We start from the raw sequence: 27,534 nt of genomic DNA on the forward strand, positions 1-27,534 counted from the left end.
CAACAGTTGAATTATGGAATGCTTTATAGTCTTGGAGTGCTATTAAAATGGGAGGCGGGAAACAAATCGGCAGAAATATCTTGGGAAGGTCCCAAATTTTTTAAGCTCTATCTAAGTTAAGTACACCATCAGCAAGCCCAGTGTTTGAAGATGAAATGTCTATGAATTACAATGAGGTATTTTACTGTGGAAATTGAAAAAATACAACATGTAAAGAAAATCCATGTTTTACTAAGAGGAAAGAAGATTACAGAGTGCCTGTGTATATCCACTGACCCTTAGTGTCTTTTTTTCCTATTTGTAAAGAAAACAATCTTTCTCTTCCCTGTTAATTTCAGATTTTATATACACATATAAAACTATATCATATATATAGTTTTGCATGTATACACACACACACACATACAAAAATACTCATGAACACTCATATGTGTATATATCTCAGGGTCTTACTGGATTTCAGAGTCTGTTTTTCTTTTTGCTTTGTGACTTGCGAAGAACACAATTGGGCAAAAAATCAAGTAATTGCATGCATGCAAGCGTATCTTGCCACTTGTGCATGTAAATTACACAATTTGTAAATAACTGCAGAAATAGCATGCTCAAATTAGGCACCTGATTGCCCAATTAACTTGTTCACAGAAAATCAGATGATAACCTTTAGTAAGTCCTATTATGGATTCTTTTCACTGCTACCCTATGGAATCCACAGTGTATATTGCAAACAACTGCATTGTTATTTTGTGCTTTTACATAGACACAAGCAGCGCTACACACTTAATAAAGCTATCAAGTGAACTTTGGACCAGATTTTAGGAAGTTGTTTATATACTTAAAAGTCCTCTTATAAGAATGAGCCAACTTACACAATTTATTTAAAAAAAAAAAAAAAAGTAGAAGAAGATTTGGTCTAATTTCAGTTGGTTCAAATGTTATGAAGAAAAAAAATGACCCAGGCATTTGTGGCCCCTCATGCCTCTATCAATAGGCAAAGTTTTGCTTCAGTCTTTGATTTTTTCAGGTGTCTTGTTTTCTTTATCAGGCAAGTATTATTTCGCCATATACATTCACTTCCTAGTAAATCCTTCCTTTATTTTTGCATCAAAATAATCATTAATTAACAGTAATTTGATACAAGTGGACACAGAACACCAGGTTGCCGCATTCCAGTGTATACTTCCTAATGGACAGAGAAACTGAAATACCCAAATCAATCCAAGTACTGCGAATAGAGAAATTTGTTAATTCATGTATCAAAATGAGTTAAGAAATGGTCTTTTACCACAAATATGTTGCTCCTTTGCTGTTGTACTTCTTTTTCTGAGATGATGTTGGGGAAAGAGGGTATTTTCTTTTCTCTACCAATTTTTTGCATCAAATAAATCTTAGTAGCTTTAAAAGAAAAAGCTGAACGAATCATTATCTTAACAACAATCTCTGAAATAAGAGAAAAGGAATCAAAAGCAGAACTGCTGGGCTGGATCGTGTCCCTGAATTAGGTATTACATATAATCCTAGTGGCTGCATTTACCAGTTCTTCACAGGACTCCTGCAGCAACAGCTGTGCTGGTCCAACTGTTCATCCCCCCTCAGAAAGGGGAGAGTAATAAGAAAAGCTACTGGAGCCCCCTTATATTCTTGTGGGTTTCAATCAAGCATCACTGTATTTCTTCCCTCAGCCTTCTCGTGACAGTATCTGCTGGTGACTTGCCATTGCTGCTTTTCTTCCTCTAGAGGATCAAAATCCAATTTGGTACTTAAATTACTTTGTTCCACTCCACTGGTCTGTGCCTCTTTTAAAAATCTTCCAAGAGTGCTGCTTGTCCTTCTTGCAAAATCAGCTTTGCTTTTCTCCTATAAACAAATAAATGAAAATCCCAACTCTTCCCCACATGCCCTTTTCAAAAATATAATCATGATTATTTGTATCAGGAGAATTATTTAGCAGTCTCCAGTCTTAGTACAGCTTTTGTTGAGAAAACTGTAGCTTATATGACTCTGAAGTGTTTATTAGAAAGCTTTCAAAAAGAGATCTTCGTTTCAGGAAAAGAAAAATTGTTCAGTTTAGCAAATACAGATTTTCACAGCAGAAAGACTGAAATGGTTAAAAATGATCCTAGGGAGCAAGCAGCTCACAGAGTTAGCAAAATAATGAACTTTTCCTTTCTTTTACAGAAGAACACTAATAGCTGCTCTGGTTTCCACACTTACTGAGACATATTTTGTTGTGTGGTCTTTGTTTTGCTTTTTTTTTTTTTTGCTCTATTGCTCCACACAGGTTTTAATTAGTGCTTCTCCTTGGCTACAAGTGCTTCATTTTGAAATACAAAGCTCTTCAAAAAAAACCCAAAACAAAACAAAACAAAAAAACACCCCAAAAAACCAAAACCCCCAACACCACATCACTGGAGGGGAAAATGGGAAGTGATACAGTGCAGCTGCAGCAATCTGCTTCTGCTGTTGTCCTCCCCCTCCCCAAATCCTCTGCATAATTTCAATCGTTAGTCGATGAACCTTTGGCAGGCCTTCTTCCATCGGCAGGCAGTGCACCACATATCTCTGTTCTCCATCCCATAGACCTTCCGACACTTTTTCCCCTCCCCTCTAGGCTTCCTGTCAGAGAGAAAGGGAAGGTTGTTAATGAGATGCTTTAGTAATTTTGCTTTTCACCCTAAGACCAGGACAACAAACTCAGTTGTGTGCAGAAGGCAGAGAACCCATGGCCTTTCACAGGATTTGGGCTATTTTCATCCCAGCTGGGAGCTGATGAAGCAACAGACACATGTATGGCCATGACTCTGTCACTCTCAGGGACCGGGCCTTCTCCTTGCCTGGCTTCCACAGCTTCTGCAGCAGCTGCTGAGCCTGCTCTTCTGCTCCTGGGACGATGCCAGGAGCATGCAGCCCTGACTTTAGCCGGCAACTAAACCTGGACTTAGTAAATTAGTAAATTATATATTAGCCACATGAAGTGCCAAGCTGTAATGGACAGTCATAGCTGTTCCACAACACAGGCTAGGCCATGTCAGGCTAAAGTGCTGCAGAGCTGTGGTAAAAATATTTGGAATAGCTCAGAGCAGCAGACCTTGACCACCAGCAGGTATCAGATATGCCAAAGCAGAGAAAAGCTACCAGCTCCTAACCTGCAGTTTGCTCTCAGTTCATTGACTGGAAAACAACAAAGTGAAAGGGAAGTTTTACCCCTTGCTCTCACTTGCAGCACATTCTTGTGTGCACCTTCTCTGTGGCCCCCAAAGCCAGCAAGGTGGGCAGCACCCGCTTTTAAAGCTGTAACAATTGTCCTGTTTTCCATCTTTCAACCACACTCAAAAGATCACAAGTTTAGCAAATGATCCAAGTAACTGTTAAAATGTTTGGTTTTTGGTTTTTGGTTTTTTTTATTGAACACATAGCAAGACAGCAAACTTGAGGAGAAATGCTTCACCAAGCAATCCAACGTTCACTACTGCAATGCCATCAGTCCTGGCACCTTTAAATAAAGTAACTGTACCAACAGGACTGTTTAATACCTATTTTACAGGTTGCACGTCCCACCCGGGATCTCTCTCTTGCATTTTCTGATTACTGAACATTAATTAATGGGCACGATCCATAAACTGGGAAGATCCCAAGTTTAGTTTGTAGCATATGCAACGATCTGAGAGTCATGAAAAAAATGAAAGGCATGATATCTTCCTTTTTGTTTCATTTTAGGGTACAGTCACTTTTAGGACTATGAGAAATAAGGAGTTTCTTTACTGTAAGAAATTTAGCATTATAGTCTGATTTTTTAACCTTTTTGAACACTTTAAAAGTAGATTCTTGTCAAATGTCAGTTAGGTTTAACAGTAATAAATGCAGTTTATGTCTAGGAAGACAATGCATAAAAAGCTTTGCCTTGATCTAATTTATTGTAAGACATAGTTTCTTATGGCTCAGTTGAAGCCAAATACCATTCTGACTGAATGGTGATAAACACATAAGACAGTCCAGCCTTTCAGGGAGAAGTGTAAAGCCAGAAAGTGTGGGCGAACTTTACCTTTGATAGCAGTGAAAAGAAAGATAGGTTCTGAATGTTCATTTTGAAGGGCTCTAGCAAGAACCTGTCTGATAAGTGCAATCAGGATTCGTGGTGGGCTTTTTCTGTTTCTCTGGCCACTGACAACTTATTTACTGAATGCCCTCCAGGTTGTGAGGCTGTAGTGTCAGCAGGAGCTAATGGTCCCATACCTCAAGCCAAATGCTACTCTAGGCGGTGATGAGAGACCTGTGTGGGACTGTTTCTGCTCTCCACTCCCTGCAGGACGATTATGGGTTGGTGAGACCTGTCAATACAGACAAAAAGGCTGCTTAAAAAGAGCATACATGTATGAATGCAGTATAAATACTTTTTCCCAGAAAATGAAAATTATGCTGCATGATAGCAAGGATACCCAGGAAAGGTGACTATAGAACATACAAATGTAATTAAGCTAGAAGTTTATTTAGCATTAGGTACACTGCATTAGGTTCTCTTTGTTTCCCTGTATTTCCAGTCATCCTCCTAGAGCAATCCAAAATACATATCAACATCACTGCAGGTTTTGGAAAAGACAAGAAATACATTCATTCTTATTTAAAAACTATGAACAGCTCTTAGGAAAACCTTCTCCAATTTAAGCAAAGAAAATAACTGGAAAAATAAACTCTGTCCTTTGCTGAGATCAATACCAATAATCTCCTATGAAATAAAGGGATTTCACTTATTGCTCCTGTCACTTGGTACTCTGTGGAGAGACACCCTGGAGAAGACGGTTTGCTGGAGAGCGCTTACAATGGGGCCCCTTGAGGTTTAACAGGCAGGGAGTCCAATGCAGCCCTTCTGATGAAAGTTGCTAACAAGATGTATCTCCTTACGCTGCACAGTAAACCTTCTCAGCAGGTGTCCTCTTTGTGAATGTTTCCAAGGGAAGGGTGTAGTTTGGTCTTCTGAAACTTTCCAAAGAAGTCTCCTACATGAACCTGGGGCTTGGCAACATCATTCAAGTGATCACATGGCATAAAGCTTGGCCTTGACACCTAAATTATTTTACTATGGTCTTATTTTGCTCCTGTGTGAAGGCCACAACCACTTTACTTCTAAAATGAAATAAAAAGAAAAAAATTCTGAACCTTCATTTTTTTGTTGTATATTGAATGTAACAAGCTTCATTTGGGCCTCTAGTACACAGTCAGCCTCCTGCTGCCAGGAACTGCAGATATGGTCACAGTTCCCTGAACTGCTATGACTTTTCCCTCCTGCCCTTTTGAAGTTTTACAATATCTGGAAGAGAGGTAACTCACTGACCTCACTTGAAGAGAATTACTGTCTGTGCTTTGATTTTTCATACAAAGTCTGTTTTAAAGCTACTCCATAGTAGCAAAGAACTAATGCTTGCAATTGTGTGCAGACACTCTTTCAACTTTTACTCTTTGCTAATAGCAAGAGAAAATTTCAATTTAACTGCATATGTGGCTCATACTCTGAGCAAACTGATACCATTACTAATATACAAAATATGCCTGCAAAACTTGGAAGAAATTTCTTCTCTCTGACAGCTTACCATGTTTTGTACATCCAAAGACCACACTAGCTCCTTTTGTTCTATCCCTCAAGTATACTACAGGCAGCTTGTTCCCTGCTACTTTTTTTCCTAATTTTTATCAACCACTTTCCTTGTTTTACTTAAGAACGATTCAAACACTGAAGATAAAATGCAAAGCTATAGCACTTTTATAATATTTGGCATTCACCAGACACTGTACAGTTTTCCAGTCATTACCAGTAACCAGAGATCTCCAGTCACTGTGCTAGGGTTCAGAAACATTTTAAAAAAACCAGAAATTATTATATGTCTACCACTAGTAACTGACACTCAATATAGTATCTGCTTGTCATTGAACAGAAGAGTACTTGGATAGCTTCCTATGTAATAAGCAATTATCTTGCTTACTTCCAAACAGAGATCAGGCTGGAGCAGACTCCTCCCTCACATTTTCCTGAGAAGGTCTCTGCACAATGGCTCCACAGACTGGCACACCAAGGCAGCTACAGAGCACTGAAGCTAAGCTTTAGTGTATTTTTGTAAGCTTTGCAGCAGGTCTAAACAATACCAGTCAGCTGCTCCCTGCAGGGAACACTAAGAGCAGACTAAGAGCAAGCCCTGAGAAGGCAATCCTTGCCCTTGGAGGCTTTCATGTCTGAAGCACTGTCTCATGCAGAGTAAAATAATGCTATTTGTTTGAAGCAAGGACCTAGAGTTTCCAGTTACTAATCCTGGGGGGAAAACTGTGGTTACAGAGAAGACTTGTGATCTGTAAACATCAGATTATTAAGGATCTTGCCTGATCAACTTTTTTGGGTCTTATGAGCAGGCAGATATAAGTCAGTATCAGATGGCAGAGATCATACTGACATTCAGGAAGACTTCTACCTTACATTACATAAAAATGGAAGTAGATGGTCATTATGTTAAGTTCTCCAGTACTAAGACACACGGACTTCACCATGGCTTATCACATTTGCATCATTTCACTTACTCTCCTTATGCATCCCTAGGGTGTGGCTGATATATTCTCCTAATTCAGCCTCAACTGGTAGAAGAATCAGTCTGTCCTTTCTGCTTCATGCAGAAAACAACACTTCACAATGGGTCATAACTCTTCCAATGTTCAAACTTTCACCTGCAAAGTTATCTTAGAAAAATGGTATGAAAAAGTGTATTTCCCATCTGCCTTGGAATCTAACCTATGCACGATTCACAGCACAAAGGGTTTTGGAAGTCCCCTAAATTACAGAACCACAGAATAACCTGTGCTGGGTGGGACCCACAAGGATCATCGAGACCAGCCCCTGGCCCTGCACAGGACACCCCCAAAAGTCACACCATGTACCTGACAGCACTGTCCAAACACATCTTGAACTCTGCCAGGCTGGGGCTGTGACCAATTCCCTGGGGAACCTGTTCCAGTGCCCAAACACCCTCCGGGGCAAGAATCTTTTTCTAATATTCAAAACTAAACCTCCTCTGACACAACTTCAGGCTGTTCTCTTGGGTCTTGTCACTGTTCACCACAGGGTGCCTACCCTTTCTCTTTCCATCACAAGGAAGTTGCAGACTGGAGTGAGGTCTCCCCTCAGGCTCCGCTTCTCCAGGATGAACTGACCAAGTGACCTTGGCCACTTCTCTGCTCTTATGACGACAAGATGTCTAAATAAATGCTTGTGTTTAGATGTGAATACTCTTGAGCCTAGAACAGCCACATACTGAGCCAAACTGATCCAGCAGCACTTATGGGTTAAGGTGCTCTGTTACTTGCTGATGAGTGCACCCCTATTCACAGAGGCCTTTCAAGTGCTGCTCTGCTAAAGACTTTCTGAAAACAAGGACTTACTGCAATTCATGGTGTTCAGACATCCCAGTTCCCAGGACAAAAAGCAGAAAATGCTCAGTGTAATTGAAATTCAGTGTCCACAGGAATGAAAGGGGGAAACACTATAGTATGTGCCAAAAAATAAACATGAAAGGAGACTATATTGAAAATGTGTAGAACTATGCACTTTTTCATATCTGTATCCAATTTTTTCCTGCTCAGTGGTTTGTCCAGGCCAGAAAAGTATTCCAAAACCATTTTAGAAAATGGCTTGCTTAAATATTAAGGGTGAAGCAAAAAGTAACGGTTTTGACTTATTCTCTGAGGTTCCCTTGGGTGCCACAGATTTGTGTCTCATCTCAGGGACCACGTATCTCACAATTGTGTGAGTTTGTTATGCTGGCTCTGTCACATTGTCTGGTCTTAAATAAACCCCATTAGAGAAGGAGAAAGCCTGAATGTAGGTGAAGTACCTACACGCAGTGTAAGGGTGGGAATTGCCATACCCCTGATTTTGTAAAGCAGTATCTAATTTACTTTGAAACAGAAATAAATCTTTAATTTAATATACAGGTATTTAACATAAATTTGCATTTGCACCCTCACTGCACATAATTTTTCACTGCAGGCAGTAAAAGGCAAGCCTTTATAATTCATAAATGATCACACTGATGACAAAGTAGTCAAATGTGTGCAAACACATTGACTAGAAGATTTTTTTCGTATTATTAGTTCTCTCTTTGTTAAACAGCCTTATAAATGTTGTTAGTGCTATAATAGCAGTTCACACGGTTCCCTGAGCAGCTTATAATTCTGCATCACTGCTTCCCCAGGTTTTTGTATTGCGATTACTTTCAAATTATACTTAAATCATTGCCATCTCCATCGAATTCTCAGAAAGTGATTTAGCGGTTCTTAAATTCTATTGAGAACTCTCCACTCTACAGCCACAGATCAGCATTGTTGCCTGAACAAGTAAACTCGATGCATACGTGTCTAATCCTGTCCTCTTAAGTGTCTGATTTACAATGTGACTAATTGCATTTTTAGATTCCCAACACTCCTGGCACCAGTTTCTGCTATTCCACAAAAGGAGCCAGTTTCATAATTACTCTGTATCAACCCCATTGTTGGGAAATCAAATTCTCAGTGAACTTTGCGGATAGCACACTCTGTCAAGGCACTCTTGTTGAAATTGCTGCCAGCATGATGTCTTTCACTGTTAGTTGTTCCTTGATGGAATTTAATAAATATTCATTGGCAGAGTGCAGCGTAATTGATTCAGTCACTTTCATTTTTATCAGCTCTGCAGGATGCCACAGCCACTGCAGAAAATCTCCAAGATTTGCCAAAGGTTGACAGTAAGAAGCTTTGGAGATTCACTTGGTGAAGAGAAGGGAGGGAAAGAGTATCTCTTATCGCCTTGTCTAATATTCACTGTCAGGAGAAAAAAAGCTATATGGCTCTTCGGGTGAGCAATGTCCCTTATATAACACACTTTAAAAATTCATAAATTCATACAGAGTAATACTATATGAGATGTTACGATATCAAAAAGGTTTATGATTAGAGAATATCAATTTATCATTAAAACAGTGCTTTCCCATAAAATGAGGATACTTTAAATTAATATTTATTTATATTCATCACAGTGAAGATTTCCCATTACTCATAAATAGTGATTTGCATTTACTTTCAGCAGTCCCCACAGCAGACACTACAAGCTGAATTCCTTGCAACTCTTCATAAAGGTTTTTCACTCCCCCCCATAGTACCACACCTACACTGTGGTACACTGCAATTCTGTGTTTAAGCAAATATCACATTTCTGCAATCCTGTTCATGCCTTAGGATTTTTAGCATCACTGTTAATGGAATTAGGCCTTGTACACCAGCTTTTCTGAAGAACGGGTCAGTGTTGAATTTCCTTCTAATACATCCTCATTAAAAAGCTGTCAAACTGAAATATGTATTAATACCAAAATGCAATAGATACTGAATGTATTTTCTGTATAAAACAACATTTTCCTGCCAACAGTAGAGGCTACATACTTGTAGCCTCCTAAAATGGGACTTTGCATTTCATTTTATTGTTTCTTTCAGTTGTCTTTCAAAAATGCTTCATTTTCAGCGTTCATTTAGGTAACAGCCCCACTGCCTGAATCCAACTGGCCTGTTAGCATAACCATCACCAGGCTGATTTTCCATATAGTTTTTTAAGAAATCTCTTAGTAGCACAAGAAAGAAGTACATAGTGCCAGGCTCTGCACCTACCAGCTCTTTTGTAAGCATATAGTTTAAAAAAATATATACTATAGATACTATAGATTCAACTGTAGATACTATAGCTTCAACTGCTTGTAGACTCTGATGCAAAAATAACCTAATGACACTGATAAAGTGAGTTGCAAAGGTATTAAAAACAGCCATGCTGGCCAACTCAGGTACTGATTAATTTGTTTCTTTATGGTATCTGTTATGTCACATTTACTTCCATAATTAATCACTGTCAAACAAAGCAAAAGATCTAAAAAACTTTTTTCTCCCCTTCTTTCCTTTTTTAATGTGCACTTACTGGAATGCCGGTGAAGGTAACTGGAGGCGACTGCCAAGAGATGCTAAAGCTACTGCCATTGGGAGTGAATTTTGCTGACCCTGGAATGTTCACTGGAGGAGTGGCCTGTGTGAAAAGAAAGTATTATTCCAGCAAGAAGAACCATTCCTGTTCCAAAGCATTTCAAAGGATCTTTCATTCCTTGAAATGGTAAATCTGTGAGAGATTTTGTAAGGTATAAAAAACTCCATGGTGACAAGCATTTTACCCTTGTGAGAAGGATAATCATGGATAAGCTAGTAAGGAAGGGACAGAGTTATATATATACACTACTGTCCCTAAACTTTGTTTAGAGAAAGATGATTGCTCTCAAAAGATTCCATAGAAAACCCATAAGAGCTAGATATGTTAAAAAAATAAACAAAATAAAACATCACATACAAGTAACTTTTAAAATAATGCCAGCAAGAAGCAAAAACTACTTCACAGATGATCGCCTGTTCCACAGTGATAAACAAGGCCATATTAAACTCATAGCAGTTGTTTTACACAATTTTAATGTGGATAGCAAGGCTTCTTGGATGGAAGTGATTGACAGTAAGTGTTGGCCATTTCTCATTTATCAGACAAATGTTAAGAGTCATCCCAATTTAAACAGTTTTTCCTATTAAAAACAAGGAGCTGTAAATCATCCTTTTGATTCAAAAAACAGCTGTTGAAACACTAAAGTAAAGTATTTTAAGGGCTCCTGGGTTCCTTGAACTCCTAGGTTCTTCCTATCCGGGCTGTAATATGCAGTGGTGCCTTGGGGTACAAGTGCGATAACCTGAGCTTAGACTGTTGAGCACTTTTCATCTTGTGCCTTTCCTTTGGTTTTCTCACTAGGTTATGAGCGAGCCTCTTTTTGAATCCCATTTAATTTTCAGAATCATGAAATTCATAGTTATGTAGCTACCCTGCCTAGCAGGAGCGTGAGCAGCCAGCATGAACAAAGGTTCATTTTGACCCTTGAATTTCAAGTTGTCACCACAAAAAAAACCAACCCTCTTTGGTTTAAACTTACAAAGAATTTACTAAAATGAGTTTTCATTTCTGCCTTTCAGCTGACTGTATGTGACAATAACACAATACACTCATTTAAGCAGTGACTGTGTTGGGGCTGCTGAAATTATCTCACTGCTTCAGGAAGAGAGTGTTTCCTTGAGCCACCAGGCAGAGAGGAGTTATGACCAATTACAACCTGATCGTCCCCATTACAGATAATTTTCCAAGTAAACAAGGGCTGAAGCAATCCCCTAGAGCTTTCCAGAAAAAGGAAGGTGAGACCACCAGATGCCTCTGTGTATGGCAGCAATGCTCTGTGGGCTGCCAAGCTGCTGACAGTTCCAAGAGAATCCACACAGACATGCAGAGCAAACATCCACTGAGCTCCATAAAATATAAAAACCTCTCTGAAAGGCATCAAGAACAATTTGACAACATCAGTGGTACCAGTAGTTCTTCATCATAACCCTGTTCAAATGGGAAGGAGTGAATGACCACAGAGCTCCAGACAGGAAGAACTAGAGAAAGCTGGATGAGCAGTAAGGCAGCACTGCCTCTGCTCAGCATCCCACAATGATGGCAGCTCAAACCCAGGGTCAGCATAGCAACTTGCTCAGGTATTTGAATAAGACCTGGAAGGGAAATCCTAGGTGCCAAAAGAGCCTGCCTGTAGCTAAATTTAACAGGTACAAGCAATAGTTTTGTAAAGAAACATGAAGTTTAAAATTGATGCAATTTGCAGTTGTTTAAAATACCATAGTGCTCAATTCCTTTTTCTCAGTGCCTATTTACCTCAGACATGATCATACTTAGTAAATCACCTTGTCCACTTGTTTCCCAGATGTGCACAGTCAGCTTTTTCAGGCTAACATTTTAGTCAATCTCCTCCATAAGGTAAGGGACTAAAACATTACAACCAACTGAAAAATTTCTATATCCCAACCTCAATCTTCTTAGAGACCTCCATGCAAAACATATCAATGAATACTTTGTATTTATTTATTTGTGCCAACATTACCCTTACATCTGAAATAGGCCGAAATAATCCTCTTCCCCTCTCATGCTTGTCCTTTCACTGTCTTCCCAGGCAGCAGTTCCATCCTCTTCTTGTTCCTTGCTCTGCCTGAGGTATCAGTCCTGGGGCTGGAGAGGCCATCCATGTCCTCTCTGCCCTCTTTCTATTTCTTCTGATTGGAGCCCATCACACCTAGTTTGGCTGACCAGAACTATAGCTCAGGATTTCAGCTGAAGTTATATGGGGTTCTTATAGAATGGCATTAAAAACCCCTGTCTCTCCTAGATATTTCTTTTCCAACAGAGCTGACAACTATTTTTTTCCCCTTCTCAGCTCTGTTTTTGTTGGCTCATGGTCATTCTGTGCTTGATTAACGAACATAGGTTTCCTTCTTAAATAATTTTCTAACTACCCTAGTTTATAGCAGAAGAATCTCATTAGTTCCTTAGATTCAGGACTTTGCATGTTCTGACATTAAACTGCATCCAAAACCTATTATTCTTAAGACCACCCAGTCATGTAAGCCTGATCTATAACTCCCTTATTGCTGATGCTTCCCAAATTTGTTATCAGTGAAGTTTATTATAGTATTTGTATATTACCAAAATGATTTAATGAAAGTGAGATCAGGGCCAAGAACAGCTTTTCATTTAACTCCACTAACGACATCCAAAGGCCCTTTCAAAATAACTCAGTGCTGTTCTCTGTGACTTTCCAGCTCCTTGTCCTACAGTAAATTTCTCTCTAGCTTAACAAATACTGCCTATATGTTTTAAGATCAAATGCTCTCCTTGAATCCAGAGGGATTTGTTCTTTTGCTTCCTATATTGTTCTAGCATCATCTTTCTCTGGGGTTCCCCCAATGCCATTTGCCTCAACTGCTGTACTTTTCAGAATTTCTTCAATTATTCTTCTAAATCATTCCTCACCCATAGGACTGGGTCAGGGAAGAGCACCAGGACTTTCCTCACTTTCCTCATATCTTTCTCAGTGTATTTGATGTTTTTCAGTCATAGAGGAAATGGCAATTAACACATCTCTTTAGGATTCTTACGACCAAGCTTTGGGTTCTGTATTCCGCCCCCCCCTCCCCCCCCCCTTTTTTTTTTTAACAGGAATCCTGGGATTAACAATATTCAGCCTCCCTTACCCCAGTTCCTTGAGCTGCTCCCAATGAAGTAATCTCCACTTTCTCTCTGGCTAGTGACATCTGAATCTCCACCCTGCCTCCTGCTCCTTCTTTCAATGCTGAAGTGATCTTGGCAGAGGATGCCACTGACCTCTACTGAAGCTGCTTCCTTTGCCAGGGCAGCCTGAATGCTTGAGCAGGGACCTTGCCTCCTGCTTCCAATTAGCAAGCTGTGAACAGTGTGGACTCTGTCACTCCTCACTGATGAAATCAAGCATTGAAACCAGAGCAACCTGAAAAGCCCACGGGGCTCAGGCACTTGTAGTCTTGTATCATGGAATACATCAATTCAAATCCAATTCAAGGACTTTAAACACTTGAACTGGGATTTCCTTAGGCAAGTGCTTTACTCAGAGGCTGCTTGAAAAAAGGGTTGAGAGGGTCTCTGAACAGCAGGGCAGACTCTCATGACTGCAAATCCCAAATGAAGCAAAACTTGTCACCAGCCCAGACTTGCTGCCTCACTCTCTGAGGCAGCCTTAAGCTACACTGAGAAGCAAGTTTTTCTCCTATGGTTTCATCAGTCCCCAGGCTGGCATGCTACCTGATGCAGCTTCCATCTGCAATACCAAGCTTCCACCCATGCTTTTCAACATGCACAGAAGTCTAAAACAAGCCTGTGAATTCTCTATAGCTCCCTCTGACTTTTTAGTAGGTGTGCTCCAAACACACCACAGAAGTTTTATCTGAACAATGCCATATATGATAGTTATTGCATCTGATAATTTTAACAGAGTTCAGTTCTCCAGTGCATAGGTAGGTCAAGGACCACACGACTTCAAAGCCTCTATTCTTCATTTCTCTTATGGTATCCAGACCAAAACATGTCAAGTTTTAGTGCAGTTTTATTATTAATGCTTCCTGCTGAAACTTATCAGGAATGTTTTAGGACAGCACTTTTTGCCATTTGAAAAGCATCACCTCCAAAATTAGGAAGATCCCATATTTGTTTTTTCATTCTTCCTGTTCTACATAACTGCAACCTGACATCTCACACTGTACAAAAAGAGGAAATGAATTGTTGTTGGCATTCTTTGGGTACTTGTTGACACTTCAAGCAGAGTTTGTACTTGTTCAATAAAAACAGAGCTGAAACGAAGACTCTGGGAGGGATTCAGCTGACTGGATGGGAAATTTTACAATGCAGACAACCCCATCTAAGCACATCACCTTGGGTTCTCCTTACAGTCAGTGAAAATTGAACTGATGTAGGCAGTGAGATACACAGATAAACTCTTCTCAACCTGAAATATGCGTCTATGTGTGGCTGGATAAAGAGCACCCCAAAACCCACTGCCTGTGGCAGGCACATAAACAAACGAAGAAACAATAAGCTCAGAAGACTACATCTCAATTTTAATAATAGAAATGCCTTTGAATGCTCTGAAAACCTTTCAGCCCATTAAAACCCAAACATTGTGATGTGACATTTTTTTACACATTAGTGACATTAGTGCAATCACTGGAGCTAATACCACTGGTATTACCTGGTAAGCATGGTCCGTGTGTACGAGGTAGAGGTTGGTAGGAGCTGAGCGGCTCAGAGGTGTCATCAATTTAGTCTCGGTTTTGGCACAGGAAGTTTCAGGACGGATTGTGTCTTGGGTGGGAAAGGAAGGAGGAGATGCTAAAGATGGAGAGACTGGGGAAAGACTGCTTAAGCCATCAGCTACTGAGTCTGTGTTGAGCCTGATTTCTGTATAGTAAAAATCCTCCTCTCCATCACTGTAGTCTGACTCTCCTACACGTCTGCATCAAAAGAAAGAAGAATTGATTGCAAGAATTGAAGCAAGAACCCTGAGGTAAATTTTAAGTTCTAGATGCATGAGTGAATATATTCATACTGTCAATAAATTAACATTTGCAGTTTCAACCCTCCCTACTTTATCTGCATTCTGACTGCAGGTAATCTGAAGGGAAAAGAAGTAGCAATTACTTTTTCCCGTCTCTGTGTTATTTTTGACAAATTCTCTCACCTTGGAGTAGATGTTTGACTCCTTCAGATCAATAATCAGCTTCTCATTTGTATCTATTGTAAAGTTAACAATAATCCCAATGCACTATGTCTTCAAAAGTCATAGCAATGATAAGAGACACAGGCAAGATATACGTCACTCATGTTACAGCAAACAATACACAATCTTATCACAAGTTACTTAATTATGCCAAATATAGTTATGGCTGCCATTCACAGTAACTTTCTGTAACGGAAGAATTTGATAGAAAACAGTCTCACCATACAACTCAGACACAGACAAAGCACTCATTTGGGTTGGCTTGCCATGGCCAGGAGTTTCTGGTCCCACTCTCCAGAAGCAGACTTATTGAAGGAAGGCATGAAGGAGGTTTAATTGCCTTAAAGTTTCATCTGATATGCATTTGAGCACATGTGCTAACAGTGAAGCAACCCAGTCAAAGCAGTAGCTCATAGTAGACTACATGTTATCTTGAAGTCCAAACCAGAACTTGTTGAGAGAACATGGTCCAGAAGGTTTGAAAGGCTCTACCAGAAGTGCCATCCATCAGAATGCAGCCAGTCACTGACCGCAAGTACTCTTTCCAGAAAACTCTGACTCCAGCAAATTCCAGAAAGGTTTTGCTATTTACTTCTCCCTCTCCCACACCACAAAGAAGATGTCCCCATAATATAAAGCACAAATCAACATTCCTAACTGCATTTTGAGAGAGATTTTCTCTGTTTCCCACAGCCTTACTCTTAAGCCCAATGGTAACTGCTGACCTCTTCAAGACCATCCTGAGCTCCAGATGTTTCTTGTGGTGGCTTTAATTTCTAAGCTGTGGGTAATACAGATTTATGGAACAGAGATGCATTTTCACCTAACAGGTGAAGACCATGAGTCCCCACTGTAATTATAATTAGTAATTATAAAATAATGAGATAGGTACATCACTCAGTGAATCGCACAGGAGAGTTCAGTTGCAAACTAAAGCTCTGAAACAAACTTGTGTCCTAAAAGATTCATTTGCTTTTGCTTCTAGTCCAAGTAACATACATGTGTGTCCTGGTTTTGTCTGGACTGGAGTTAATATTCTTTTAAGTAGCTGGCACAGAGATGTCTTTTGGATTTAGGATGAGGAGAGTGTTGATAACACACTGATGTTTTAGTTGATGCTGAGCAGTGCTTACTCTAAATCAAGAACTTTTCAGTTTCCCATGCTCTGCCAGTGATCAGGGGCACCAGAAGCTGGGAGTAAGCATGGCCAGGACAAAGGGATGTTCCATACCACAGGATGTTGTGTTCAGGAAATACACTGGAAGGAATTAGCTGGGAGTGCTGATCACTACCTGGGGACAGGCTGGGCATAGGTCAGCAGCTGGTGAGAAACTGAAATGTGCGTCACTCATTTCTCTTCAGTTTTGTTTCTCTCTCTCTCCCTCTCTCTCTCTTCCCTTTCCTTAGAAGTATTGGAGTCATTATTAGCTGTTATTATTATAATCAATGTTTTATTTTGTTTAAGCCATTTAACTGTTCTCGTCTCAACCCTCAACTCAAGAGGTTTACTCTTTATTCCTTTGATTCTTCCACAGAAGGAAGGGGATAGTGAGTGAACAGCTTTGTTATACTTAGCTGTGGTCTGAGTTAAACCATGACAACATGCAGCTCAGTTTCCTTTTATTTTTAGGTTTCTTATGTGGTTTGTGGTTTTGGTGGGTTTTTTGGCATTAATTTTTTTTTTTTTTTTTGCATTAATTCAACTCAGAACTGGCACAAGCACCTGACCTGATGTGAAACAAAGCTGAAAAGTATTCATGCAAGACCCTGAACCTGTCTACCACAGAGTGCCACCCCAGATGTGATGTGCAGACAGCACATATGACATAATGGCACTGAGCAGTGCAGCTGACAGGGAGTGCAGTGTGACCTCGAGCTCTATTTGACCTTCTAGCAAAGTTGACAGAATTTCAGGAAAGAAAGTGCCTCGCTGTTGGAATAAGTGCTCATTCACCTTGATGCACTATTCTGCAATTTCCTCAGAAACACAGGAATATGAGAGAGAAGCCAAGGGCAATCCAGTTCATCTCTCCAGCCAAGGGCAATTGCTCCTCTTCTAGACTAAATCCTTTAGACTCCCAAAAAGACTGCTCTCTTACCCAAGGTGAATGGTCCGTATGTGTTTCTGAATCCCTGCAGCTGTGCTCAGTACCTTTCCACAGTTCTTCCACAGGCATTTGAACATCACCTTCATGGAGTTCTGGAAATTATGAGTAAAGCAACATTAGTTGTATGGAAGTTGTAGGGATATTAGGAAAAATTTGTTCCCTGGAAGGGTTGTTAAGCATTGGAACAGGTTGCTCAGGGAAATGGCTGAGTCACCAGCCCTGGCAGTATTTAAAAGACTTGTAGATGTGTTGCCTGGGGACATTGTTTAGTGCTGGACTTGGCAGTGATGGGTTAAGGGCTGAAAATTTCTGTGACTCTGTAATTCTATGAAGGTAGAAAAAATCCCAAACTACCCAAGCCAGATAAACAGCTACAAAACAGTGTCAAGGTTCAGAGCCTTTGACTCCAAATTCACATTGATCTAATAGTCTTTTGTCGAGTGTGTCACCCTACTGAATTCAAGAGAACCCAGTGAAAAACTGCAAGAGCAGCTTGTGACAAAAAATTTACCTCTCTCTGTTCATTGGCAGCACTTTTCCATTTTAAAGTTTCAGTTACTCTACTCAGGGAGGTAGATTATACAAAAACTTCCACTTCTTTCAAAAAAAACCTGATGAGGACTTCTCACTTAATCCAAGACACCTTCCTAAATGAAGGTCTTTCCAAAGCAATCTCTTATGAATGTTTCTGCTGCGGATATTTGCAGCACAAAAAAATATTGTGTCAGCAAAACATAGCTTCTGTTATGTCAATATTTGCCATGACCTGGCACAACCTGCTTTTGTTTCACTCAGAAGCTGCTGTGGACCTTACTCAGAGAAGAAGTTATCTACCTGTGTTCAATATTTAAAAAAAAATACAGGTAGAATCTCATTTAAATAGCCTTTTTATATTCTTAATATAACTTAATATAACTTCGTTGATCCCCACTGACTTATCATTAATTTAGAGCACAGCCAACAAGGCTATCACTAGGCTAATCTGCAACATTTTGAAGACTCTGAAGAAAAGTAGTCTTAAAACAACACAGATGTTACAAACTCTAGAGATATTTAGAAGTTAATTTTACCCCAAAATGGAAATGATTTTGTACAGTTTAAATAAAAAGAAGAATTCTGAATAGCTTGTAATTCTCAAAAATAATTTCCTCTTTTATTACAGAACATATTATTAACATGAGGAAGAGCATCAAAATACTGTATTATTATTCTGTAATTTTATTTACATATAAGAATAAATTAATATATTCATATAAAACTTAATTTTTTTAAAAAAAGGGTGGGGTGGAAACAGGCACATCCTTAGGGTTAAGTACATTTCACTGTGCCTTGAACAAAAGCTGACTTGGTGCTCTCTTCAATTTGGGCGCTTTGGAATGCATGACAGTAGATGGTTTCAGCATTTGCTAGAAAGATAATGATTAAAATATAACTCTAAAAACAAAATCACAGCTGATGGGCTTTTTAAAATACAAGTTGATTGTAGTATCATGTTCTCATAGTTCCCTGCAGTCTAACATCTCCTGTTTTGAAGTTTAAATGCTTAGGGCTTTGAGTTTTGAGGTACCTGATCATACTGGTTGTATGAAAAACTTCTACTTTGCAAGAAATTGCACATAAATTGCCTATTTTTTCATTTGATAATACAACTATCAGTTAAATAGATACAGAACTCTTTTTCTTTTCTCATATTCAATATAATCTAGCAATTCTGATTCATACTTTTCTTACTTCCATAATAAAACACTAAATACTATTATCAGCTCAAAAATACACAACCAACCACCACCTGTGTCAACAAGATGAAGGCCATGTTTATAACTGACATCCTAGGAATTCCAATATGACATCATAAACACCACATGCATCTTTATGAACACAGAATGGTTTAACATCCATCCCCAGTTTGATGGTAAAATCAGTCTCCTAGCTCCACTGTGGTTTTGGATTTATTGTCAGTGGCAGGAGTTTGAAAAACCCAACGCACTTTTAACATAATCAGGTGAAAGCTCACCCAGTAGAAATAAAGAACATGCTTACATTTCCTCCATTTCCTTTGCAAAAAATACCTATTCAGGCTTAATGTTTTATTTAAGAAAATAATGGAACATAAATGGTTTGGTGAGGAATAACTACCTTAGAGGAAACTTCTAAGCAAATAGTAAGGTTATCAATCACTCTATTTCCAGGTTTACTCCATCTGACTTTTGCAGCCCTGAAGAAGAAATGGCCTGAATATTTTTGTTTCAGCTTCTAAAGATGCTAACTTGTACTCAGATCAAGTACGATGTTGGAGCCAGAATAAAGCAAAAAAACTGCAGGAAAGTAAGTTAATTTTTAAAACCAAGTTTGGCATGGAATATTACTGTTTATCTAAATAAAACATTTGCCATAGAAGCAAAATCCCTGTGAACCAGAAGAGATAGTGTAATAGACCTATGGTGGGTACATAAATAGAAATATTTGAATGCAACTTAGAAAACAATAAAGACAGCAGCTGCAAACCCATCTGTCTCATCACAGCTGAACAGTAAGAGTGGTGCTAATAAGGTGAAGGTTAACTGAGAAGTAAAAGGCAAACCGAGACACTTCTGCACTCCTACTCCTCCTGTCCCACACACCCCCAAATTGTCTCTGTTTAGTGCAACGCTCAGCTCCAGTTTCTAATTCATTATAACAAAGGTGTCCTCCAAAATAATTTTTCCTTCTTAGCAAGGTGCACAAAGATTTTCACCCCTTTCCCATGAACAAGGGAAGAACCACATGGGTCAGCAAATAAGCAGCTTCTGGAGCAAGAGGATAAATGTGAACAGGTTTAAACAATCATTAAAACTTCTTCCTGCTGGTGATGAAGCAATTAACTGTCTCAGACTGAGCCAGAAACAAAATCACTAAGGGAATAAATTCTCTGATTTTAATTCTTACAAAAAGCCTTTTTACATCTTGCTATGTAAAATCTGTCCTGTTGCGTTGGGAGGGAAGGAAACTTGGACTAGTGCCATCTCTTTGTTTTCTTCCAGAGAAGCTTGCTGGCTAGCAATGGTGCTTTTTTGGGGTTAGTTTTGGACCTTTTTTTTTTTTTTTTAGTGTCATGTTTTATTTAGCCTCTTTTGTACTCCAACTGAGGATAAATTTGGCTAATGCTAATACTATATCAAAAGCCATCGGGTTTGAGCTCTGTCTCTCCTTTTTGCACTCCATATGTTTGTGCAGAGAAACCTTCACAGTATTAAGGTATCTGACATGCTGTCAGACAAACAGCACTTTCAGAGAACAAGGAGTATTAAGGCCATAGTGAGTTTTTGTGATGACATGTAAAGGCTGCCTGTTGCATCCTGCACACAGAGAATTTGTCAAAGTAGGACAGAAATCCCTTGAATGGCCAGAGGCAACACCTTCTGGAAACCACTCTAGTGTTTTCTGAGCAGGAGGCTCTGCAGCACCTCACCATCTGGCAGGAAATATGTGGCGCTGATGGCAGCATGTGTGTGCTGGAGGTGACCATGTTGAATGAGACACAGTGACTGTGTTAAATGGATGCCAAGGAAGGATACACAAGCAGAGGTATTTGGGTGACCTGTTCCTTTCTCGCAACAAAACCAGCCTACCAACATCCTATCTACCCATGGGTATGGACATTTAACACGAGCCTAACCTTTCTCTTCCTAGGAATGGGTTCATCGAAGAGAAGGTTGCTTGTTTCACCTTCATCAATACCATCATCTGGCTGGGAAGGTGTCCGAAAAGCTTTGAAGCTATCAGCTGACAGAGGTGGAGATGGGGTGGATGGGTTGGACTGGTCACTGGGAGCGTTCCAGCTCCAGTATCCACTGCTGCTGGTACTAGAAGGCACAAATCCTCCTTCTTTCCAAGATCCATTCAGGGATTCTGTCAAAAACAAGAAAAACTATTATTACAACAGTATCTGTGATAGGGCTTAGGAGCTCTTTTTCCTAAGGTTTAGATGCCATGCTGATAATTAACTGCACATTCAGTACAGGAGAGTGAAAGCATTGGATGTAGAGAAGACAACCATATCTAACCCACTGTACACAAATTACGTATTCCACACTTGATTTTCATTTGATTTAAAATAAACAAACAAACAAACAAAAGCAGCAAAACAGTTTTCTAAAAAGAAATGTTGCATTTGAAAAGATAACCTGTTCTGAAGCATAAACAGCAATAAACCGTTATATATTGCATGTGTGATTTAAGGAAAACATTTAAATTGACCTTTAAAGGTCCTTGCAAATGCAAACCATTTTATGATTCTAACTATAGCCTCAACTTTCAACAGGAACACACAACTCTGGTGCGGTACCAAAGCAAGCTCCAAGCCTCTGTATGGCCAACAGGAGATCCACTGGGGAGGGGACATACACTCTGAGCCCCAGAATACTAAGCAGATCCACAAAAACATGACATTCTTCCCAGAGTAAAACACCAAAGAAAAGCATAGTTACACTCTGTTTTCTTACAATCTCTCAATACAAATGCCTCTGCCTAATCTGAATCTCTGCATGAGGTGGTATGTATCCCTTGGGAAATACAGGTGTGCAGGCATCTGGTTTCAGAAGTGGAACACACAGACACCGGATCACCGCCACACCTACTCGCTGGAGGAACTGCCACCTCAGTGGTGCAGCTCTCCTGACATTACATGGTAAGAAGACATTTGAACCCACAGCTTGCACTCCACAGCACCATGGGTGGGAGTAACAGCACTGCATGTGCAGTCTGAGGCACAGCTTGAGCCATGCTTCACATGCAGAGCTCCTCAGGCATCAGACGCCCGTACCTAAAGGACTCCTGGCAGCAGGGGAGTATGTAGGTCATGAGCTCAGCAAAGGCATGGCCCAAGCACATCCAGGGAGCAGCCACAGGCAGCTCTGCCAGAACCCTCAAGTTCTCACAGGGCTTGGGCAAATGCACAGGAATGGTTTAGGTGAGGCTTCTCCCTAACTCAGGCATTGGAAGCTTTTCCCAATGACACTGTAGGTCCTGAGTATTGTGCAATACCTGACTTTGGAGCTGGCAAGCAAATAACATCTTATCTGTTCATGAATCAATATTTAAGTGTGAGACAAGTCCTTTCAAGCCAGCGCCTGTCTTTAAAAGATCTGCAGAAGTCACTCGTCCATTCCTTCTCAATTTCTTACAGATAAATTTAACTACTGATATTGGCAAGAAAGTGAGCTATCAAAAGCTTACCTCCAAACCAATGAATTTTTGGTTTTTTTCCTCCTAATTCAGTTGGTTTTGGACAAAATCCTTAATGACTAACATCAGCTGCTCAAAAAATCCAGAACATAGTGCCCTCTTGAGTAGGCAGCAGTACTGATTTACTGATCAGGACCATAGAGCATAAATGGAATTGATCTGCTCCCTCCACTCCTTCCACTTCCTCTTTGGAAAAGGACATACATACACATTTCTGGTAGCTCCTAAGTTAACATATGAGAATGTCATCTTTTATCTCATGATTACAACCTTCATGTGACTGTAATGAAGGTGAGTTTTGTTTCTCTGAAATATTTGGTATTTCAGTCTTGTGCCAAAGCCAAAAAATACATCTGGGATCCACTTGTGACCTTAGCACAGCTAAAAATTTCCATGTCTTCAGAAAAACAAAGGAAAGCTCTTTCAATTACTACTTTCCTACACAGTTATGGTGGTACTTTGTATTTTCAGTGCTTACAGCTTCTCCTCACCTTGCTGAGAAAGAGATGTAAATCAAGAACATTTTTAAAGTAGCATGGAAAAGACTGAATGAGGTTGACAATAGGAAGAAACCAAACACCGGTTCTCATTCATACTAACAAATCTGTCAATGTAAAGAGGTTTAATATATAAATAAATGCAACTTACTCTTATTTTGGGGCTCTTTTCACATTGCTGGAGTTGCGTGAAAGAGAACCAGACCAAATATTATTCAGTTGCAGAGAAACAAGGGCCAGACTCTGATCCAGTTCACATGGGTGATCATTCCCAGGAATTACAGCACGGATCTGACTTTAATATTAATGTTAATGTTTTTTTGGTTTTTTTTTTGCTTCTACGCAAAATTCCATTTGTTTTAACAAATGGTCCTTTATACTGCTACTTATTGCCCTTTTTTGGAAAAGCATGTAGAAAAAACTAATCACTAATGCATTTGTTGCTTGTATTACTAGGATCAGAGCCAAGCCTTGCAACACCAAAAAAGCTTTAAATTATCAAGTCTTTAGACTTCTATTTAAGTCTTTAGTAAGGCTTGACTAAGGCAAAACTAAGATATTCAGGGAGGAGGTGCCCAAAACCAGTTTCAAAATCTTGTCTGTGACTACTGAAAACATGTGAATTACTTTTTCAGGCTAGTCTTCCCAGATTTTGGGAAACAAGCTGACAAGCTTGTTATACATATATGTTATATGTTATATATATATATATATATATGTTATATATATATATATATGTTATACATATATGAAGAAATATCAAAGAGCACTCAGACTATTCTAAGAAATATCAAAGGCAGCTAAACAAGCCACCATTTGCCTATTAGCAATTCAAAAGTCTTGTTTGGAAGATCTTTCCAATTGACAGCTGCAGCTAACGTGCACTACTGCTCCTGGCAAGTATCACCTGCTCAGACTGTCTAAGGTGGCAGATACTACTTCCCCCAAAGCAGAGCAGCCCCCCAGGACAGGGATGCAGCAGGGGACATATATGTGCCTTGGCCACACCAAATCCCTGCCTGCCACATCAAGCACAGATCCATTTTCAGCTGTAGTTCTGTCTGTGAGCTGAGCAGCTGGAAAGCAGGTGTGCTTTTACCCTTCTGCTGACCTTTCCCAGGGGCTGGCAACATCCTGTCCTGAAGCGTGACAGTCACCAGGGATGTCACTGCCTGAGGTTTCCCAGGGCTCCTCAGAGCAGTGGCACTCCAATAAACACTTCTGGCTTTCAACACTAGAAAGCGCATGAACAAAGGTCATGGGCATTCATGGCCAGAATTCCAACTAAATGGATAAAACTTAAATTTCCTGAAAATAAATGGAAAACCCACAGCATTGATATTTGCTATGAATCCCTTTAACTTTTTACAGTGGACCATGCCTGCTCCCATGAAGAAAAGAAAGTATTCTTCAATCTTCCAATTAATGATAGTAGGAGAGCATCTAGTGTTTTTTTTTAGCAGTTACAAGTAAGAAAAGTCTGTCATATAAACAATGCTGAGGTGCCCTAAAAAGGGTGTCCTAATTTAAATTATTCCTTAAAATAAAACACTCCTAAAAATTTATTGTAACTCCAGTCAATATTGCATAGATCAATTGTATTTTATTAGCAATCTCTTCATTACCTGAAACTTTTTATACTTATTTTTATTTGTGTGTCTTCTGCTATACCATGAATGAAGTAGTCTTTAAACGGATTATGGGTTTGATGAAAGATCATCAGAGAGTTACACGCAGCACAGGAATTGGAGGTGCAGAGAGAAGCAGATCTCTTGCTGTATGGATTGTTACTGCAGGGCCTCTCAGCCAAGGGCTGTGATCTAGAAGTTCTTTGCCTTATTGTGGTTTTGGGTAAAATCTGATCTCATTTCCATGGAGTAGATGACAATAACTAACAACTGCTATCATGTTTCCTGGATATGGCACTCAGAACATGATTTAGAGGTGAACATGGTGGTGGTGGTGGTGCCAGCTTGATGGCTGGATTTGGTGATCTTAGAGGTCTTTCCCAATCCTAACTGTTCTACAATTCTAGGACATTACATATGCAAATGCAAACAAGCTCTTTGAAATATTAATGGTTTCAGTGAGGTCAAGAGACTTTTTGAAGTGCTCATATCCCATTTATGGAATGGGCATCTGGAACAAAGCTCAGTATGATCCCCAACATACCAGAAGACAGCCACTCACCGTTTGTTCTCCACCATGGCCACAACTCCTGGAAACAAACCCCCCAATAAAGGGCCCTGGCACCTCTTCCCACAGCCCCTGGCTCCAAAGGCTTACCGTTGGGTCGGACAGGAGGGCTGCGGACCAAAGGGCTGGTGGATAAACTGGTGAGTACCATGGCTGCTGTTACTTTATCCATGTCCAGTTCTTCCAAAGATTTCCTGAAACACAGTGAGTGGGAGGCAGGAAACACATCAACAAATATTGAATTTTTTTTAGTGGGGTTTTTTTCTTTTTGTTTTTTTTTTTTTTTTTTTTTTTTTAATACCAGCCCAAATCCTAAGCCTGCACATTAACAAAAACAAGCTGCTGCACAGAGTTCTCCAAGCATTAGTTTTCTGGCAACCTGAGCATATAAAGAGGCTTCTACAAGCAAACTAACTCAGTGTAAACAGAAGTGAGAAAACAGAATACATCTTTGTATAAAATTTTCAGGATTACTGTGACTCTCTATAACTTTGACTTTGTTCCTTTTTTATTTTTAGAATTTCAGCTACTCATATTCTTAGAGCTAAATATGCTCTTAAGGTGGTTTTCTTTTTCTTGGATGAAGACATAAAGATGCAAAAGTGGGTGAGATTACTGGCAACATTAACAACATACATTAGTCTCTGTAGGGCAAAGAAAAAGTGTGAACTGGAACTAAGGGATGTCAGTTCATTGCTTCTGCTTAACACTATTAACATTCCCATATTCTCCAAAGGACTGAACCTAATTTTTTCCCATATTTTTGGTAAGATTAAAACCCAAATATTTTAAGTAATTAGGAAACTGGCATAAAAACAATTCAGAAGGCATAGAAGGGTAGGGGAGAATAAGGGAGAGAGGGAGAGAGGTTATTTTGTGGGTGTGATGGGTGTCTGAACCAGCATGATGGCACAGGAGCCATTGCTGCCTCAGCCTAGTCTTGCTGGGAACCTGTGTAAGTCAGAGGAGAGGACATGGAGAATGGGTAATAAGGGAAAGGAGAGCAGCCAGCTTTCCAGGGAGAGGAAGAGAAGACTTGGACAATGGACAGGAACCAGGATTCAGTGATCCACTGCTCAAGGTGTCATGGGGTTTTTTTTAGGCAATGAAGGAAACTTTTTTTTGTCTGTAAAAATAATATTCTGTCTTTTTTACCCAAGAGTAACTCTCTGTCAATGTAAAATTTCTAAGGAGTCAATGTACCAAAATAAAACTACCAAACCCACTACATTTAGCAGACTTTTGCTTTCCATCCTTGTGGGCTGGAAATCCTTGTGGGATTTCCACCTTGTGGGTGGAATCAAAGCAGACAATTTTTTGAAAACGTTTGCTTTCAAACATATGACTGATCATCCAAAATCATCTTCTCAATTCCTAGAGATCAAGTTAATTTTGTTCTTACTAAAAGACACTTCCTCCCCCTGTATTCTGCTTTCCGGGTCTCTGGAGATGTCTCTGTGCCTTGCCAGGAGCTCTGCTGAACATATCAGGTTAAGTCTAATTTAAAGCCCAAGACAAGAAGTGGTCAGCTACCTGCTGTTTCCCATCAACTGTAAGTCACCAAGAGGAACAGGATGTGCTGGGTGCACTCCCTTTTCTGGAATCCTATCTCACCCATCAGGTGGAAGGTTCATTAACTGAAAGCTATACTACAGTCAAAGGCTCTTGATATTTTACTGAGCAAACCTTGAACTTGTCCATGAAATGGTTCACAGCTGCTTTCTGGCTGATGCAAGGACCCACACAGATGCTGATGAACACTCTCCCACACTACAAAACAGCTTAACTCTCACAACTGTCTTTTGCAACACATCAGTGCCTGGAACTGAAACACTGATGATGGTGCCTGCTGTGTTCTGATTATATCTGTAGAAAACCCTTCTCTCCCCCAGCCAAGGCTTTTGCAAAGAGCACAGCAGCCATATGGTCATCATCAAGTACTGGAAAGGTCTTGGCTATCTGCTATAATCAGCTGAATCCTGAATCTGTCACCCATTAGCTCCTTGTGCTTGCAGAAGAGTGTTTCACTCAGAATGCCAAATTCCTCTGGGCTCAGAAGACCCTTCCTCGGGGCTGACATGGAGATGCTACACTTTCTCAAGACCAACACTGCCAGATGATTTTCCAATTAGCTAATATCCAGTATGAAAATCTAGTTTCTGAGAAGGTTTTATATGCTCTGTAGCCCACTCCTGCCAGACTACACCAACTGTCCCTGTGATTACCCAGTTGTGAATGAACCATTACTGTCTGCATTTCTGCAACATATGAGGACAAAATGAGCAAAAGTTCCTTCCTGGT

General features: G+C 39.8%; 1 protein-coding gene across 3 annotated transcripts in view; it reads right to left on the reverse strand.

Annotated features, from left to right (window-relative positions):
• Positions 1–1,066: 1,066 nt before the first annotated feature.
• ZNF704 (zinc finger protein 704) overlaps positions 1,067–27,534 on the reverse strand; it is an 88,993-nt gene continuing 62,525 nt past the window's right edge. Inside the window, exons 3-10 of one of the 3 annotated variants that reach the window (XM_058830362.1) lie at positions 25,324–25,427; positions 20,973–21,205; positions 17,309–17,409; positions 14,682–14,943; positions 9,968–10,072; positions 4,231–4,325; positions 2,515–2,613; positions 1,067–1,854 (exon numbers count right to left, since the gene is read on the reverse strand). In XM_058830362.1, coding sequence (XP_058686345.1) covers positions 1,797–1,854; positions 2,515–2,613; positions 4,231–4,325; positions 9,968–10,072; positions 14,682–14,943; positions 17,309–17,409; positions 20,973–21,205; positions 25,324–25,427 — 1,057 coding nt within the window. In that variant the 3' untranslated portion in view covers positions 1,067–1,796. Of the gene's footprint in view, positions 2,614–4,230; positions 4,326–9,967; positions 10,073–14,681; positions 14,944–17,308; positions 17,410–20,972; positions 21,206–25,323; positions 25,428–27,534 lie in introns of all 3 variants that reach the window. The other 2 variants (XM_058830364.1, XM_058830363.1) reach the window with 2 other exon arrangements.

Source organism: Poecile atricapillus, chromosome 2 (genome assembly GCF_030490865.1).
Source record: "Poecile atricapillus isolate bPoeAtr1 chromosome 2, bPoeAtr1.hap1, whole genome shotgun sequence".
In the NCBI taxonomy this organism is placed as follows: Eukaryota; Metazoa; Chordata; class Aves; order Passeriformes; family Paridae; genus Poecile; species Poecile atricapillus.